At 37.7% G+C, this 20818-nt stretch overlaps 1 protein-coding gene across 10 annotated transcripts in view; it reads right to left on the reverse strand.

The window, feature by feature from the left end:
* The window catches only part of CEP170 (centrosomal protein 170), a 126716-nt gene that overhangs the window by 97589 nt on the left and 8309 nt on the right, over positions 1-20818 (reverse strand). For all 10 annotated transcript variants that reach the window (XM_074385405.1, XM_074385408.1, XM_074385407.1 and 7 more), the window contains exon 2: positions 2995-3140. In XM_074385405.1, the coding sequence (XP_074241506.1) occupies positions 2995-3099 (105 nt within the window). In that variant the 5' untranslated portion in view covers positions 3100-3140. The remainder of the gene's footprint in view (positions 1-2994; positions 3141-20818) is intronic.

The following is a 20818-nucleotide window of genomic DNA, read 5'->3' on the forward strand; positions in this document are numbered from 1 at the left end:
CTTGGATTTATATTTAACATTTATCCTTTGTTTCTGGCTTATTTCACTTAGGATTATGTTTTCAAGATTAATTCATGTTGTAGCATACATCAGAACTTCATTCCTTTTTATGGCTGAATAACATTCCACTGTACGTATATACTGCATTTTATCCATTCTTCTGCTGATGGATATTTAGCTCTTATGTTTAGCTCAATGATCCATGTTGAGTTGATTTTTTTAATATGGTGTCACATAGGGGCCCAATTTCATTCTGTTGCATAAGGAAATCCAATTGTCCCAGCCCTATCAGTTGAAGAGACTATTCTTTCCTCCACTGAATGAACTTGGCACCACTGTCAGAAATCAACTGCAATTTGTAGCAGTTTCCTAGGGCTGCCCTGACAAAGTAACACAACAAGGTGGCTTAAAGCCACAGAAGCTTATTCTCTCACATTCCTGGAAGACAGACTTCAAAGTCAAGGTGCTGGCAGAGCACCTTCTGACCTTATCACTTGGAAGCCTTGAGGGAGGATCTTTCCTTGACTCTTCTAGTTTCTAGTGTTAGCATAACACTAATCTCTGCCTCTATCTTCACATGGCTAACTTTCCTCTGTGTCTGTTCTTTTCCTCTTATTATAAGGACACAAATCATACTGGATTAGGGCTGAACCTAATACTTCCATCTAAATTTCATTATATATTCAAACACCCTATTTCCAAATAAGGTCACATTCACAGATATGATAGAAAGTATACTGACACATCTTTTTGGGAGGCACAATTCAGTTCACAGCAGCCATAGATACATGAGTTTATTTCCGCTTCTTCATTCTATTCCTTTGATCTATGCGTACCCTTATGCCAGTACCACTAGCTTTCTATTAAGTTTTTAAATTGGGAAGTGAAACTTCTCCAACTTTGTTGTTCTTTCTTAAGCCTTTTAAAGATTGTTTTGCCATTTTGAAATTTTGTCAAATTTAGCCAAACTCTCTTATTTTTCCAAACTATACAACCAGAAAAATCTTTTCTCACCTAAATATAATAAGAGAAACTATAAAACTCCTAGGAAGAACACAAAGAAAAAGCTCCTGGACACTGGCCTTGTCAATGATGTTTTAGATATCACACCAAAAGCTCAGGCCATAAAAGCAAAAATAAATAAATAAATGGAACTACACCCAACAAAAAAGCTTCTGCACAGCAAAGGAAATGCCTACAAACTGGGGGGAAAGTATCTGCACACCAGATAGCTGATAAGGACTTAGTATGAAGAGCTCATACAACTCAACAGGAGGAAAACAGATAGCCCATTTAAAAGAAGGGTAAAAGACCTGAATAGACATTTCTCCAAAGAAGACATAAACATGCCCAACAGGTATATGAAATGGTGGTCAATGCTATTAATCATCAGGAAAATGCAAATCCAGACCACCATGAGATACCACCTCACACCCATGAGGATGGCTATTACCAAAATATCAAAAGACAACAAATGTTGGCAAGGGTGTACATCTTGTATACCGTTGATAGGAATGCAGATTGGTACAACCACTATGTAAAACAATATGGAGATTCTTAAATAAATTAAAAATAGAACCACCATACAACCAAGCAATCCCTCTTCTTGGCATGTACCCAAATGAAATGCAATCACTACCTCATAAAGATATCTGCACTCCCGTGTTCACTGTAACATTATTCACAATAGCAATGATATGGAAATAGCTTAAGTGTCCATTAACGGATGAACAGATGAAAAAAACTGTGGTGTGAACAGATGAAAAAAACTGTGGTGTATGTATACAATGAAATGTTATTCAGCACTAAAAAGAGAATGAGATCGTGCTATCTGCCACACTATGAATGAGCCTGGAGGACACTATGTCAAGTGAAATAAGCCAGAAAGAAAAATAGTGTATAATTTCATTTGTATGTGCAACCTAAAAAGAAAACATCAAATATGCAGAGATACAGAATAAAAAGTAGTTGAGGGAAAGGAAATGGAGAGATGTAGGTCAGAGTATACAAAGTAGCAAATATGTGGGATGAACAAGTCTAGAGATTTTTTTTTTTTTTTTTTTGAGACGGAGTTTCGCTCGTTACCCAGGCTGGAGTGCAATGGCGAGATCTCGGCTCACCGCAACCTCCGCCTCCTGGGTTCAGGCAATTCTCCTGCCTCATCCTCCTGAGTAGCTGGGATTACAGGCACGCGCCACCATGCCCAGCTAATTTTTTGTATTTTTAGTAGAGACGGGGTTTCACCATGTTGACCAGGATGGTCTCAATCTCATGACCTCGTGATCCACCCACCTCAGCCTCCCAAAGTGCTGGGATTACAGGCGTGAGCCACCGTGCCCAGTCCCCAAGTCTAGAGATTGAAGTAGAACATGAGGACTGCAGGTAATGGATTTGTACTACATATGGGATTCATGCTAAGTGGATAGATTTTAGCTGCTCTTGTCACTCACACAAAAAGTGGGTACCTATGTGAGATGAATATGTTCATTTGCCTCATAACAGTAACTTTTATACTATTTGTATGTATCATATAACATCACATTGTATACCTTAAAAATACATAATAAAATTTACTTTTAAAAACTGTAACAATGTTTGCTTATGTTTGAACTCCTGGCATAATGAACATCTCTAAGTGATGAAACTAACTTCCATTATCACTGAAGTATCAACAATCAAAATTCAGTTTTACTCCATGCTATGCTGATTTTATGAACGTTTGCAATGTCTTATTTTAAAAGTATATAGTGTGAAACTTTCTATTTACTAATAAAATTCCTTATTTTAAGAACTTATTTTTCAAAATATAAGCCTCAAGACTTGGAACTTTCTTTACATGATTCAAGGGGCGAAAAATTAATTAGAAGGATAGATGAAGCTAAAAGGAGAAAAAGCTCAAATCTAAACGGAACTGTTTTCTAAAGGAGCAGAAAAAAATTTTATACTAATTTCAAGTTTTGAATAAACATATATAGATAAGGCTGACACAATTACCTGCAACATGAGCTCACAGTCATCTCTTCCAACAAAAATCATTTCTCGTGGCAGCCTGTGGCGAGTGCCTCCACTGCTCACCAAAAACCAGGATGTTAAGCTCATTTTCTGCTTAGCTTCTAAGTCTCTGGCAAAGCTACGTCATCCTGAAGAGAAACATGAAAAAAAAGAATACATTCATATATTTTTAGCTTTAGTGGCTATTCACCAAACCCTGGAAGTCCTAATAGAATTGCATTCATCAACATTTATACCTGACTAAATGGACCGTCCACAGGTCCGAGGAAATGACATATATACTAAAGTCTCATCATTTAAGTAAGCCCAGAGACTCCACTAAGAGTCCAATTAAAAAGGAAGAGGTTAAAGTATTAAGTAGGTGCTCAGCTAGCAAACTTTCATAGTTTTCATACCTCTGGAAGCCTTTTAGCAAATTTTATAAACACTATAATCCTCAAGATAATGCTCATGTTAGCATCAAGTTAGCATTAGAAAAAGAGCAATACTTACCAATAAATGTCTTAGATACAATGAATTCAATGAGTATATATGATAACTGATTAAGAACTATGGAGACCAAATAAATTGCTCCTTTGTCTACCAAGTATAAACCACAGAATGCAATTTCAATTTCTTTTTCCTCATGTGTACTTCATTTTCTTAACACATTTTCCTAGAGCAGCAATTCTGAAACATTTTGTTCTTGAGACCCTTTTATACTCTTTAAAAAATGAACTCCCAAGAGCGTTTGTTTACATGGGTAATACAAATACATAAGTATATAGTTTACATATTAGAAATAAAACTGGTATTTATGAATTCATTTAAAATAACAATAACTGAATTTCATTTAAGAATTACTAACATAGCCGGGCGCGGTGGCTCAAGCCTGTAATCCCAGCACTTTGGGAGGCCGAGGCGGGTGGATCACGAGGTCGAGAGATCGAGACCATCCTGGTCAACATGGTGAAACCCCGTCTCTACTAAAAATACAAAAAATTAGCTGGGCATGGTGGCACGTGCCTGTAATCTCAGCTACTCAGGAGGCTGAGGCAGGAGAATTGCCTGAACCCAGGAGGCGGAGGTTGCGGTGAGCCGAGATCGTGCCATTGCACTCCAGCCTGGGTAACAAGAGCGAAACTCCGTCTCAAAAAAAAAAAAAAAAAAAAAAAAAAAGAATTACTAACATAAAAAAAAAAGAATTACTAACATTTCTATGACAAAGTAACCATACTTTCTGAAACAAAAATAGTGAGAAGAGTAGCACTATTTTACATTTTTCAAATTGCAAGTTTCTTTGAACTGGCTGCACCATAGGAAATACCCTAGCTGAGCCCTGGTGACCCCCGTTACCTGCACATACACCTCCGGATGGTCTCCCAGAGCCAGTAAGTCTGAAGAACAAAGAAAGGCTAGCTCTGCCATTGCTCCTGCCTCAACTATTCCTGCCTTAATTGATAAGCCAATCTTATGACACTGGATCTTAGACCTTGTGACACCCACTCCCCAACAAAAAAAAAAAAAGAACAAAAGAAGAATAGCTAGCTCCTGCAGCACCTGATTAACTCTTTCAACATTCTACCATTGTTCTGGCTTAACTGGTAAGGCAACTTTGTTGACAATGGACTTTGTACCTTGTGACACTCCCCCAGCATCACCCCCTACTCTGTGTTTGCAAAAACCGACCTGAACTGTAACTTCCGCAACTTTCGGCTTCCTACCCCAAACCTACAAAACCAACTTCTATCCCACTACCCTCTGCTGACTCGCTTTTCAGACTCAGTCCACTTGTACCCAGGTAAATAAACAGCCTTGCTGCTCAAACCAAGCCTGTTTAGGTGGTCTCTTCATTCAGAGTGCACCTAACACAAATCTCTTTAATGTCTACCTTAAAAAAACAAAATGAGAAACCCTAATATCAGCTTTGAATTTAATCCATTGCCATATACTGCTTAACTTGAAATATATAAAGAAAACCTGGCTTCAGACAGATAAATAGGTAGATAAGGTAGAGGTATTTTAATAAGCTTTTCAAATAATTGTAGATAGTTTTCTTTGATACTACATCAAAGTTATATAAGAAGTAGTTTCTTGAAGGTTTTTTGCAATATGGCATCGAAACCATATCAATGAACTTTTCACACAATGTTATATAAAAATCCATCGTATACTTTGATGGGATTTTATAACACTATGTACGCGTTGGTCCTTTGGAAAACACTGCTTTCCTAAGTAATGCAGATCTTCCAAATGTTGACGTGTTTCATTACACTATTTTAAAATATCACATTCATTAACATTAACACCTATCTTATCATAAAAGTCTTTAAGTACAGGGCAGCTGTTAAGCTCATGATGGCTGAATCAAGTTTCTAAAATTCTAACTTCCTCTTGACAGCTCAAACATTATCACTGGTCAAAAAAAAAAAATTCACATCACTTATTTTCCTTCAAGTGACAAGCTCATATTGTCTACCAAATACTCCAGTCTATACAACAAAATGTGTCTCTCAGTCATTTGTTTAAAGTAAAATGGTATTTCATTAAATCAAGAGCTTAGTTTCGCAGATGACTCACATAATGACACAATTTCTCCTTCAGAAAGCCACAGCACTTTGGTATACAGCTTAAGTGCTTTATGCATACTTCTATTTAGTCAGATAGAATATTCAAAAGATGTGACTCAAAGGTCAGATTTAATAAAATAAATAATGTTTACCATTTCATCAAGATAATTCTTAAGTGAAACTAACTTAAAAAAAAAAAAACCTTACAAGTATGTAGCAGTGATGAATACAATTACTCCTTGCAGAGTTTGGTGCCACTACCTTGATTTGTGCTAAAGAGCCAGAAACTTGCATTGTTTTTGTAATGTCATGGCAAATGTCAACACAATAAAAAAGGCAAATAATGCTTTGATAGCATTATGAAAAAGGTTTTTGAGCCTGTGGACCTTGTAAGGGTTTCCCAAAGACCTGTGGACAGCTTTGAGAATGGTTATCCTAGATAACGGGGCTTAGTCATTAAGGGCATAAGCCATGGAGTCAAATAGACATGAGTCTGAATCCTGGTTCCATCACTTTTTATTCTGCATGACCTTAGGCTAGCTATTTATCCCACGTCCCTTAGTTTCTTCTTCAATAAAATAACAATAATGTCAGTATGTACTCAAGTTCTTTCTTAAGAATCAAAAGAGTTACTTGTAAATATCTCCCCACGCAATGGTATATTCCACTACACTTTGAATTAGAAGCAAACTATACTACAGTGAAATGGAATATTCTGCAATAAGAAATGTATCTCTACACACTAAAGTAAAATCCTGTAAAATGCAGAACTTTACGTTAAGGTAAAATCCAGTATATTATATGTTATCTATAAAAAAAACAGGCCGGGCACGGTGGCTCAAGCCGTAATCCCAGCAGTTTGGGAGGCCGAGGCGGGTGGATCACGAGGTCAAGAGATCCAGACCATCTTGGTCAATATGGTGAAACCCTGTCTCTACTAAAAATACAAAAAAATTAGCTGGGCGTGGTGGCGCGTGCCTGTAATCCCAGCTACTCAGGAGGCTGAGGCAGGAGAATTACCTGAACCCAGGAGGCGGAGGTTGTGGTGAGCCAAGATTGCGCCATTGCACTCCAGCCTGGGTAACAAGAGCGAAACTCCGTCTCAAAAAAAAAAAAAAACAATGGGTTTCACCAAAGCAATGAAATAATTTTCTATAAAGCTAAAACAATCAACTTTTACTCCCTTCTCAGCTTATCTGATACAGTTGATTTATGTGGATTATTAGGTCTCCCATTTACTCAACTCCTTAATGCAGATGTTGTTGGTCTTCCATCTGTCTACTGGTTTTTAACATTTCTTTCCCCGGTTCAGAATATATACTTCCTGGCCAAGTCTACAACAGGTAATCAAAATTTTACTGGAGAAAAAAGCCCTCCAGTCTAAATGCAGTATATCATCTGCATACTGCATTTTCAGGGAAGGACAATTTTAAAACACAACATGAATAAATAGGTCAACGGTTATACATTTACTCAAGGAATTGAAAAAAAAAAAAGAACAATATTAAGACATGTTAAAGGCCGGGCATGGTGGCTCACGCCTGTAATCCAAGCACTTTGGAGGCCAAGGTGGGCGGATCACCTAGGTCGGGAGTTCAAGACCAGCCTGACCAACATGGTGAAACCCTGTCTTAAAAAAAAAAAAAAAAAGAGAAATTTCTATTAAAATATTAAAAAAAGACATGTTAAAAGAAAATAAATCTAGCCTACATACAGTAAACTAAAACATGACAGCCAAATAATGGATAACAGAAACAGTTTCTTACCATAGCAAAATCACAAAGTTAGTAAGCATTATTCATATGCTATAAAAACATACTTTAAGTACTGACATATCAAGCATAATTACATAAAATACAAATACAAATATGTAATATATATAATATAAAAATGCAATAATTATATAGTTGGATAAAATAAAAATAATGGCTTTTTACATATTTCATCTTCACTTTAATACTACTTTTTTTTTTTGAGACGGAGTTTCACTCTTGTTACCCAGGCTGGAGTGCAATGGCACGATCTCGGCTCACCGCAACCCCCGCCTCCTGGGTTCAAGCAATTCTCCTGCCTCAGCCTCCCTAGCAGCTGGGATTATAGGCACTCACCACCATGCCCAGCTAATTTTTGTATTTTTAGTAGAGACGAGGTTTCACCATGTTGACCAGGATGGTCTCGATCTCTCGACCTCGTGATCTACCCGCCTCAGCCTCCCAAAGTGCTGGGATTATAGGCGTGAGCCACCGCGCCCGGCCCACTTTAATATTACTTAAAAGAATATACAGTTTCCGAAAAATACAAACAAAACACGTAATACTCAAGATGTGGGATATTTATTTATTGAGCTGGGGGAATGACTCTTGAGTCCACTTACAGCTTCTCTGCTGAGTGGGAATGTGATATAAACCAAATCTACTATGTGTTTTTATATGGGACTCTCGCCCTGTCAGACAGCTTTCCTACTGGTCCCTCAGTATTGGATACTCATTTTCTACTAATTGAATATTACTAACACACACATGGATAAAACTAAAACCTGGTTGTAGTTTCCTCAGTAGCCAAGGCACATAATTCAACTCAGGTTCCTGTAAATGGTGGAAAAGGAGCCTTTGGGTTTGCAACTTGTACAGAACATGACCAAGGTCTTAACTTGATGTGATACAGGTACATTTCTTTCCAGAATTTCTGGATTAGTCCAAAAGACATGCGTTTTAGAGTAGACTTTCTGAGTTAAATTATCAGTCCCTCATGCTTTCTAAACGACTGCAAAAATGTATACATTACATTTCTGCATTTCAGGTATCCTGCCTCTAAGGGGGAAAAAAAACACACAAGAAGATATCGATTGACAGAAATTACCTAGTGACTATTTTGGAACTCTGGCGGATAGTAAATGAAGATGGTAAATGTCATGGAATTTTCATCCTTCATCCTAGCAGCTATCACTCATTCCATAGTCACAATCCCAACAACTCCAAGAAACAGCCTGGAGATAGCCTCCTGCATTCCTAGTGTGGCTTCCTGGAGCCAGGGTATGCAAAAATGACCCAGTCTTCCAAATATTGGATTGCATGATCTCATTGCTGCTTTTGGTTACTGAGGAACCGATATAAAAGCTGGCCACCAGTGCCTCAATACCCACAGGCCTAAGAAACTTCCAAAGAATTTATTATATAAAGACAAAGTGTGTGTATTCGTTTTTCTTTTTCCTTTTTGAGGCCAGATAGTTAAAGCAATCTTTACCAGGTCAATAGCTGACCACAGAGAAATGAGAAGAAACGCCAGTGACCACATACAACAAAAACTACACATCTTGCAAAAACAGTTTACGGAAGTCACAAACAGATCATCACTACAACCCTCAATAAATAAGATTCAGCAATCCCTTACTGAGAGTGGAAAAATTACATTCCCAGATCTACCACCACATAATGTTTAAAAGGTCTAGCTCTTACTGGGCATGGTAGCCCACATAGGTAATCTCACGATTTTGGGAGGTGGGAGGATTCCTTGAGCCCAGGAATTCAAGACCAGCCTGGGCAACATAGTAAGACCCAGTATTTACAAAAAATAAAATAAATAGCTGGGCAGGGTGGCACCCAACAGGTTGAAGCTGCAGTGAGCCATGATCATGCCCTGTACTCCAGCTGGGCAATAGAGTGAAACACTGCTTCACAATAATTGAATAAACAAAAAAAGATAAAAAGTACAGTTCTCAAAAAATAAAAAATAACAATGAAAATAACAAAAAAGATTTGACAGAAACTATCCTGTTAAAGTCCATTGTAGTTATTAGTTGAAGGTGTTAAATCAGCTGTATACTGTTTTAAATATATTGAATGAGCTAAAAAAAAAACCAAAAACCATCAACAAAAAAATTAGCAAAACAGTATATGAGAAAAAGGAGACTATCAACAGGAAGACAAAAATTATGAAAAGGAACCAAACAAATTCTGGAGCTAAAAAGCAGAGTAAGTGACATAAGAAAAACTCACTAGAGGAGCTCAAAAGCAGATATAAACAGGAGTTAAGAAAGGTTCAGTGAACATGTAAATAAGATCATTGAAGTTGTCTTATCTTCAATGTGAGAAGCAGAAAAACAAATGAAGTAAAATGAACAGAGCCTGAGGCACCAATAGGATACCATCAGACATACTAACATATACATTACAGGTCTCCCAGAAGGAAATATGAGAGAAAAGTATTTCAAGTCTTATTAAAAAAAATACTTTCAGAATACATCAATATACATATCCTAGAAGCTCAATAAACTACCAGCAAATAAACTCAAAGAGCTCCATACAAGAAACATTATAATCAAATTGCCAGAACCCAAAGAAATAGAAAGAATTTTGAAAACAGTGACAGAAGTGATTCTTCATGTACAATGGATCCTCAGTAAGATAAACAGCAGATTTCTTCTCACAACTATGGAGGCTAGAAAGCAGTGGGATGGCAGTGAAAAAAAAGGGAAACAAACCAACTATCTTTCAAACATTTTTGAAAGCAAGCAGAAATTAAGATATTTCTAGTTACACAATATTTGACATGGTTTCTTTTTTGTCAGTACAGTGAGCTCTCTCTCTCTCTCTCTCTCTCTCTCTGCTTGAACTCACGAAGTGCTGCGATTACAGGTGTGAGCCAGCATACCTAGCCTTCAGTGTCTCTTCTAACACTGTAGTATTTATTCTTGAAAGCAGACTAGACATAATACAAAATTATATCAGTCTGTCTACTGTGCTTATCAATTTCAGCACTTAAGAAATCTCAGAGTATGAGAAAGTACAAAACTAACAGTTCTGCTTTTCAGTAAGTTCATTCCCACTTCCCCAGGGCAGAGTCAGACATTCTTTTCTCTGTAGTCCCACAATGTTTTGTTCAAACATTTATTACGCTATAATTTAGACTATAGTTTTTAGCATTAATAATTCTATTCTGTAGCTATATGATTACATCTCAAGTTGACGAGATCTTTGAAGGCAGCAAAACCATCTTCCTCCATCCCTCCCTTCAACAGCTATTGAGAAGCCTGCAGAATCCAGGCATTCTGAAGATCAAGGGCACACAAAGATAAAACAAAAAAATCTTGCCTCAAGAAACTCACTACTGTAGGGAATGGTAGTTAGTAGATGCCATGACAGAGATAAGCCTACAGTATTACTCGAACAACAGGAGGTTGTCATCACTTCAGACATGGATGGTAGCAGTAGGGATGGTTATCATTGGAAATCAGACCAGAGCTGAAATACAGAGACATTTTTTCATCTTTGTATCCCTTGAGCTTAGCCCAGTGTTTTATCTAGAGTGAGCAGTGGACAAGCTATTTTCAGTGAATGAGTAGCCTCCGAGCTGCTACAAGTCTTGAAGTGAGGATAACCTAGAAATTTCCAGGGGTAAGAGGTGAAATTAATAATCTAACCTTTAACAGCAATTAAATCTAGTCATTAAATCCTAGTTCCAGTCCTCTTCAGGTTGTCTCTTTCTTATTCTTTTTTTTTTTTTTTTTTTGAGATGGAGTCTCTGTCACCCAGGATGGAGTGCAGTGGCATGATCTCAGCTCACTGCAACCTACACCTCCCAGGTTCAAGCAATTCTCCTGCCTCAGCCTCCCGAGTAGCTGGGAGTACAGGCATGCACTGCCACGCCCAGCTAATTTTTGTCTTTTTAGTAGAGACAGGGTTTCACCACGTTGGCCAGGATGGGCTCGATCTCTTGACCACAAGATCCACCCGCCTCAGCCTACCGAAGTGCTGGGATTACAGGTGTGAGCCACCGCGCCCAGCCTCTGTCTTTTTGTCATGTAAAGCTGTTTTCACCAGTGATCTGACCAAAGTTTAAAGCTCAGAACACTGGCCCACCTTCTAGTTCCATTTACATCATTACATTTAGAGTTAAAGCTATCATTAACTTTAAAACTGACTTTCCTGCTAGATCAGAGTTCTTTTCATGATTTAATGGGCTAAAATATTAATAGCCAAGCTTTACATTTAAATAAACATGAAACAAAGAAAAACTGCAGTTATTGAGCAGAGCACACAGCTTCACTACACAGGTTTCAACATTATGTACATTTTACTGCTTTTTAAAAATATTTTTAAAAGTTGTTCCTAGTCACATATAATTCAAATCAAGGAATGATGGCAAGAGGGGTCTGAGTGATGTTAATTACTATAATACTTAAGTTGAAACAGGCAATAATGAATGGTGCACTTGATATATGACAACATTACAAGAGAACTACAAAATAGGGCACCATATCAACCATAAAAAGAAACTGGCTTACTCAAATTATTCAGCCTGAGAAAAAATCATTATTATATAAATGATAGTCAGTGTATACAATTACTTGAGCTAAAACACATGTTAAGGGCAGTCTGTCCTTATGCACTGGCAATTGGTGACTGATTCATCACCAGATGGCTTTACAGAGAATCAACCTCTTCTTACCCTACAACTCCTGCTACTGCAGATAAAGAAATAGCTGGCTTCACAGTAGGACTATCCCTCTATACAGTAGAAAATGCTTTCTTTTAACCTATGCATTTCTCATTCTCATTATTTTATATATTATATAATATTATAATATCTTATTCTCATTAATAAGATATTAATCTACTTAGGCATACATGTGACAACTTTTCTTTTGGTACCAATAGGCATGAAAAGGTGACAATAATCTCGATGGGCTTGGCCCAGGACATAGCTTTGTTTCCTGAAATGAATAAATCATACAAGAAAGAAGATCTGGTTTTCTTTTTTTTTTTTTTTTGAGACAGAGTTTCGCTTTTGTTACCCAGGCTGGAGTGCAATGGCACGGTCTCAGCTCACTGCAACCTCCGCCTCCTGGGTTCAGGCAATTCTCCTGCCTCAGCCTCCTGAGTAGCTGGGATTACAGGCACGCCCCACCAAGCCTAGCTAATTTTTTGTATTTTTAGTAGAGATGGGGTTTCACCATGCTGACCAGGATGGTCTCGATCTCTGGACTTAGTGATCCACCTCCCTCGGCCTCCCAAAGTGCTGGGATTACAGGCTTGAGCCACCACGCCTGGCCTGAAGATCTGGTTTTCTTAATAAAATCAATGAAAATATAAACAAAGGGGGGTAAAAATGATAAACTTTACCTTACAAAATTGTAATGTGAACCAGCAGTACAGCTTATAAACTAAAATAAACACACTAAGGCATTAGATCAACTGGGATCTGTAATTTTGTCGTGTCTTTTACCTCATCACACCAAGTATCTAAAAGACACAATTTTAAACAAATGTATAAATTAAGGAATACTATTTCACATTTTTACCCCTAAAATGTTCCTAACATAAAATATATCCTCAACACCAGAAGTCTGTCTTTTGATGCCATGTATTTCTGAAAATGAGGGAAATAATTAGGAATGGCATTTCAACTAAAGATTAATGATCAAATAAGGTGCAAATATATGTTATCACTCAGGATCAAATAAAATGGAAACCACAGATTATAAAAGCAAATTGTTTTATTCGTAATTGGGAGAATTTATTGACCACTTAATATGAGACAGGCACTGTCTTAAGAATTTCACATGAGTGTATACATACATTATTGTTTTTAACTACAAAAATGCTTCAAGTTCTAGAAAATGAACATAAACATTACACGATGATTACATATGATGACTCCGTTTTACAGAGTACTATAAAATAAAACCCAGTAGTAAACACTATACAATACTGGGGAAAGAGAGTGGATCAAGATAGAAAAAGTTCCTAATGTCACAGAAGCAAAAATAGACAAATAACTAAACAAATTAATAAGAAAACTTCAGGGGCAATGGGAAGAAGGAAACATGAAAAAACAAAGAGAACAAGATAATTCGGGGGGTGCCATTTAGGTTGGGATGGTCTAGGGAAATATCTTTGAGAAAGTGATATATGCTTAGAACATATTCAAAAATTCAGCTTTACTGTATAATTAATTTGACCTAGCATACATAATGAAATACACTCTTGGAAAAAATTTATTTTAAATCTCCACCCTTATTTATGTAGTTACTCCAAAAGAATAAATCCACAGCTGTGTTTTTTTTGGATACTTACCAAGATACTTGTTTCATCCTCATGTGAACAAACTCATTACTGGGAAAATTTCTGCTTTCATACACTCATGATTATTCTGGAATGACTACTCTAAATTTTACCTTTACCATCTGCCATATACAATATTAATTCTTTTCTAAAAGGCAATTACAGCAAATAGGTATAAAAAATATATATAAGCTGCAACTTAAATCTGAAATAGCATAAAAACAAAAAAAAACACTTTTCATAAAAATAGGTGAAAATGACATTCCAAATACCAAGCCACATATTCTGTATCTGAGTTTATTATATATTTTTAAAAGAAGACTTAGATTTGATGGAAAAGCTACACTTTTCCATAAATTATCTAGGCATTAAAAATTCTCGCTAGGTTTTCCCTGCCAGTTTATGAAAAATGTAAAGTCTAACTTGTTTTCTTCAGCAGAACTGCACTACTCTTATTAAAACATAATTTTGGTGTTGCTTTACACCAAAAAATCAGTTAAGACTTAGATTCAGACATTTATCAAGTACCTCCTTTGCGCCAGTAACTGTGCTAGCTGCCTTATATTAAAACTTGCATCCCTTCATTTAACTCCCCAAACAAGCATTCAAGAAACACTTTTCCCTGAAGAAAACTACAGTTAAAGGCTTATTCAAGGTGACAAACACAGTATAAACAAGAGCCACCTAGATTCAAATCTGGGCCTTCAGCTACCAAATACTGGCTTTTCCCGCAAATCATTATCTCCTTTCTATTTTTCTTAAATATACCTTAACATGATGCAAGTGAAAGCTCTATGCTGTTCCAAGACGTGTCATACTGAACTTCTCAGCAATCACTTCCCCCAGAAAAACTCCCATAAAATTCCCAGCCTCCCAATTCTGATCACCTATCTTGCCCTTCAAATATACCTACAGGAACTCCTAAACTTCTTCGTATAAAACATGTTAATTTTTGTCTATTTTGCCCTATAAGTTGAGGTGCTTAAGTAAAGTGACTATTACTTAGTAATCCTGGTATCTCTTGTACCTTGCACGGATGCCTGAAACTTTAGTAAATGTTCAATAAATATTAATAGGTACTTGTGGCACAATATAAAATTCTTTTGGTGAAGTTTTATCAATAGGCCAATGGCCAGTATTAGAAATCTGACATAAAATTCATTGGGAATTTTCTGATTACTTAGTAATATTAATACAATCTGGCCCAGTGTGGTGGCTCATGCCTGTAATCCCAGCACTTTAGGAGGCTGAGGCAGGTGGATCACCTGAAGTCAGGACCTTGACACCAGTCTGGCTAGCATGATGAAAACCTCTCTATTAAAAATACATAATTAGCTGGGCGTGGTGATGCATGCTGGTAATCCTAGCTACCTGGGAGGCCAACGCAGGAGAATCACTTGAACTCAGGATGTGGAAGTTGCAGTGAGCTGAGATTTCACCACTATATTCCAGCCTGGGCGATACAGGGAGACTCAAACTCAAAAAAAAAAAAAAGAATACAATCCATTTAATACAAAATAAATCACACTAGAATTGCAGTAAGTGACCCATGTGATCAGTTTCAGTAGTCATCTCATCACTTCTAAAGTTAAGCAGTGGCTACCACCATTAGATGTTCCACCCTTTTTCCTAGGAAGACCTTTGGTTAAGGAGATCACCTTAAGCTAATGGTTCTTCTACCTAGAATCACTTGTGGAGATTTTTACATACAAGCACAATAAATACACACTTTTATGTGTATTATGTATTTATCAATATCTAGGCTTCATATCTGAAGACTTGAACTTATAATATAACTGGTAACATATAGGTATCTGTATTTTTTTTTAATTCTGCAGATTTTATTGTGCACAGATTAAGAAGTAATCACTTATTTATTTTTATTTTTTTGAGACAGTTTTTGCTCTGCTGTCCAGGCTAGAGTGCAACAGTACAATCTTAGCTCACTGGCATCTCTGCCTACTGGGTTCAAGTGATTCTCCTGCCTCAGCTGGGATTATAGGTGGCCGCCACCATGCCCAGCTAATTTTTTTATTTTTAGTAGAGACGAGGTTTCACCATTTTGGCCAGGGTGGTCTTAAACTCTTGACCTTAGGTGATTCTCCTGCCTTGTCCTCCCAGAGTGTTAGGATTTTAGGTGTGAGCCACCGTGCCCAGCCAGAGCACTAATTTATACAACCAAGTGCTTAATATTCTATTTTCACACTGTGAAAACAAAATTCACAGTTTTAGTAATACCTACATGAACAGAGAATTGCAGAAGGCAAATTTTATTTTGTGCAGGAGGGCACCTCTGAACATAAAAATGAAAAGAAAGTTAATGAAACATAACTTTTTGCATGAATTATTTAGAAGTACTAAGAAATATGAATATTTTGAATCACAGATTCAGTTCAGACCAAGTGTTGCAAATGTGCTCCACATTAAGACTACAAAAGTAGGCGGGGAGCGGTGGCTCACGCTCATAATCCCAGCACTTTGGGAGGCTGTGACTGGCGGATCATGAGGTCAGGAATTCAAGACCAGCCTGGCCAACATGGTGAAACCCTATCTCTACTAAAATTACAAAAAATTAGCTGGGCGTGGTGGTGCGCACCTGTAATCCCAGCTATTCTGGAGGCTGAGGCACGGGAATTGCTTGAACCTGGGAGGCAGAGGCTGTGGTGAGCAGACATCATGCCATTGCACCCCGGCCTGGGTGACAGAGGTAAGACTCCATCTCAAAAAAAAAAAGAAAAGACAAAAAAACAAACAAACAAACAAAAAAAAACCCACAAAAAAACCAGAAAGTGCAAATCAGAAAAACCAGGCACTAGTAATTTAATCGCCTTATAAAACAGTGTTAACATCCCTTCCTTTACAAAAATGCCATTATAACTAAAATGACTGCTTTGTGAATTAAACACGATAGGAATGCTTCACCTTCTACAAAGGTATTTTAGAATATAAAAGAAGGTGCTATGATGAGACCTATGAAGAGATTTTCCTAACTATATCAAGAAAATGTAGGCTGGGCATGGTGGCTCATGCCTGTAATCTCAGCACTTTGGGAGGCTGAGGTGGGTGGAACACCTGAGGTTAGGAGTTCGAGACCAGCCTGGCCAACATGGTGAAACCTCGTCTCTACTGCAAATACAAAAATTAGGCAGGCATTATGGCAAGTGCCTGTATTCACAACTACTAGGGAGGCTGAGGCAGGAGAATCACTTGAACCCGAGAGACTGAGGTTGCAGTGAGTCAAGATCCTGACACTGCACTCCAGCCTGAGTGACAAGAGCAAAACTTTGTCACACACACACAAAAGTATATTTTCTAATCTCTCAAATAGACTCCTTCAGTTTAGACTGCATGGGTTGACAATATGAGAGGGGAGAGGTAGGGAGAGTGAGCTATGAAGTTGACTGTGAGATTCAAAAGAAACATACAGAAAAGCTATTAGAGCACAGGAAAAGCACCATGTACTGATTTAGAATGTAGACTGAAGGAGGAGACTACAAACTGGGCCTAAGAACAAGAGAGAAAGGAAAGTCAAACATTAGAAATCCTAATGACAAAAACAGACAGCTGAGGAGGAGATGAAAGGAAATAGTTGTCAAAACAGCACTCTTTGATGAAATATTCCTGCCTCTCATCTTATTATATTTGAAGGGAAGGGGATGTTAACTTGTAATTGACCTAATACTCTACTAGAAAAAGGTGCCAGATTCTATTAACGAGTTATGTTCCTAATGTTATTCACAAGAAACACTAAACCTGCTTCTGCTAGATACCAAACAGTCCCATCCCCTTGTCCCCAGGGTACGGTGCCCTCCCCAAAGTTCTAAATTTTACTTTATTTACCTTTCACCGAGTTGGATTCTATTTGTTCTGACCTTGCAATTGATACATTTTGAATTCCTGATTCTTTACAGTAGATCTTTAACATTCTGGAATTTGTTACACATCACTTAGAATCATAGAGTAAAGGCTAAGCGTGGAGGCTCATGCCTATCATCTCAATGCTTTGGAAGGCCAGGACACTTGAGCCCAAGAGTTTGAGCAGGAGGCTATGATCACACCACCGCATTCCAGCCTGGGCAACAGAGTGAGAGGAAAGGAATGAGAAAGGAAGGAAGGAAGGAAAAGAGTCACAGGGTAAAACTTTAAGCAAGGGCTCTTATTTTTACTGAATAGCCCAACACAGAATTCCTCACATAGGCAAAGAAAGGTAGGGGGATAGTGTAAGTGGAAGGTAGTAAGATACAAAATTTAGAATGAATAATTTACTCCTGGATTTGCTATTAAAGAGTATTAGAGAAACAATATGCACTTCCTTAAATAGCTCTTCAGCTTAAAAAACAAAAACAAAATCAAAATTCAACTTACCATTCCTCTTTAAAAGCAGGCAACACACACACACACACACACACACACACACACACACACACACACGCCCCATCCCCAAAAGGAGTTAACTCAATGTCATCCGGGTTAATTTAGTTAGCTAGCTATTTACAGAAACACCTAGTTCACCAATACTATTGGAGTGAAAAACAGTATGTTCATTTTTTTAACTATGTTTAATGTAACAGTGATTGGTTGTAAAATATTTCAATAGTACATTCAGAAAATGTAAAACTGAAACATAATTAGCCCTAATTAATTTAAGAGCACTTTTCTTAAACACACCCAAATACTAATATCTGCAATTTACTTTGAGATGCATCAAAATATAAGATACAGTGATTAACAGAATGATAAATAAACGGCTAGGTATGTGATAAAACTGGTATCGTGTTACTGGCAGGATCAAGATGGTAAGCATATGAGTAGTCACTGTGAAATTCTTTCAACTCTCCTGTAGGTTTGAGAATTTTCTTAAAAAAAAGAAAAGAAAAGAAAAGAAAAAAATCTAGAATAACCCCCCAACATAGCTCTTGTATCTCACACTCACTCTCACATACATACACCCTCAAAAACTTATCTCCCAATTTAACTGTAGTGAAAAGAGGAAATTAAAAAACAAATAGCTTAGAAAGTAAAAACTCTGAGCCAGGCACAGTGGCTCATGCTTGTAATCCCAGCACTTTGGGAGTCCCAGGCAGGCAGATCACTTGTCAGGAGTTTGAGACCAGCCTGGGCAATACAAAAAAATTAAATGGGTGTGGTGGCATGTGCCCTGTATTCCTAGTTACATGGGGACTGAGGCGGGAGGATCACTTTGAGCCCAAAAGATCCAGGCTGCAGTGAGCCAAAATCCTACCACTGCACTCCAGCCCGGAGGCCAAAGTGAGACTCTGTCTCAAAAAAAGAAAAAAAAGAAAGAAAGAAAAAACTATGGAGAGTTATGCAATAAACTGACACAACAGGGTATATATTGCTAAACACATTTTAAAGAAATTACAAATTAAGACATTTATATGTAAAAATTCAAATCACAAATACGATAAAATATAGGCATGTATTTAATAAAATGTTGTGTAGTGAGAGTATTTCATAAGGAAAAGGAAATGTGAAATTTCCTTTTCTATAAAAATTTATTTCTGGCTGGGCGCGGTGGCTCACGCCTGTAATCCCAGCACTTTGGGAGGCCGAGGCGGGCGGATCACGAGGTTGAGAGATCGAGACCATCCTGGTCAACATGGTGAAACCCCGTCTTTACTAAAAATACAAAAAAATTAGCTGGGCGTGGTGGCGCGTGCCTGTAATCTCAGCTACTCAGGAGGCTGAGGCAGGAGAATTGCTTGAACCCAGGAGGCGGAGGTTGCGGTGAGCCAAGATCGCGTCATTGCACTCCAGCCTGGGTAACAAGAGCGAAACTCCGTCTCAAAAAAAAAAAAAAAAAAAAAAAAATTTATTTCTATAAAAAGTTAAAAAACTTAGATGGGCATGCTGGCCCATGCCTACAGTCCCAGCTACTTCGGAGGCTAAGTCAGGAGAATCCCCTTAAGCCCAGTAGGTCAAGGCTGCAGCAAGCCGTGATCACACCACTGCACTCTAGCCTGGGCAACAGAGTGGGACTTTGTCTCAAAAAAAGAAAAGAGAAAGCAAAATTTAAAAAAGATATGTAATATTCAGCACTCGATGAAGGGATGAAGAAACACACAATTTCATATGCCAGTGGTAGAAGAATAAAAGAAAAAAGGAAAAAGATTGCTTGTGTGTGTGTGCCTTTTGCTTATTCTTCTAAGGGAATGTTCATCATTATATTCACTTGTAACAAATTCTAGGATCACCATGCTTCTGTTGTGTCACTCTGCTCGGCTCACTTTTAACAACTTTTGTGTAATAGTTACTGTAAAATTTTTTCCCAGATTGTCATTTGCCTTTTAAATTTGTTATTTTTACCCAAGAAGGATTTTAACATGTGTATACTCCTGACCTCAAGTGATCTGCCCACCTCAGCTTCCCAAAGTGCTGGGATTATAGGAATGAGTCACCGCAACTGGCCTATTGTTTACAATTTTAAAAATACCTTGGCCAGGTACAGTGGCTCACACCTGTAATCCTAGCACTTTGGGAGGCCAAGGTGGGCTGATCATGAGGTCAGATGTGCAAGCCTGGACAACATGGTGAAATCCTGTCTCTACTATAAATACAAAAAAATTACCTGGGCATGATGGCACGCGCCTGTAATCCCAGCTATTCGGGAGGCTGAGGCAAGAGAATCACTTGAACCTGGGAGGCAGAGGTTGCAGTGAGCCACGATCACGCCACTGCACTCCAGCCCAGGTGACAGAGCGAGACTCCATCTCAAAAACAAACAAACAAAAAAGAAAACCTTTAATTTCCATAAACTGTATATAAGTAGATTACATGTTTGAGAAGACAGATTCTGTACCACCAAAACTAGAGCTAGAAAGTTTAACTTACGATAAAATGTTACCAAATTAAACCAGAATAGACAAGAATACACAAAGGGGTTACTGGCTAGTGGGATTACGCTAGTACTTAATGGTAGAAAATCTTGTTTTCTAAGTTTTCTGTAATGTATAAGGATTAGATTTGTAATATTAAAAAAAAGTATTAAAAAATAAACTGGCCTTCAATTTGCAGTGCATTACATGCATTTTTTATCCAATGAGAAGTATTCAATGACCACAGCAAATAACATTATCAAAGGTCCTCAAGACACCTATATATTTTGAAGTTAAAGTCCTACTGCCTCAAAAAGCTTGCCACAGAAAGTCCTGTACTTGCAATGTTCATCAAAAT

Source organism: Saimiri boliviensis, chromosome 14 (genome assembly GCF_048565385.1).
Source record: "Saimiri boliviensis isolate mSaiBol1 chromosome 14, mSaiBol1.pri, whole genome shotgun sequence".
Classification (NCBI taxonomy): domain Eukaryota; kingdom Metazoa; phylum Chordata; class Mammalia; order Primates; family Cebidae; genus Saimiri; species Saimiri boliviensis.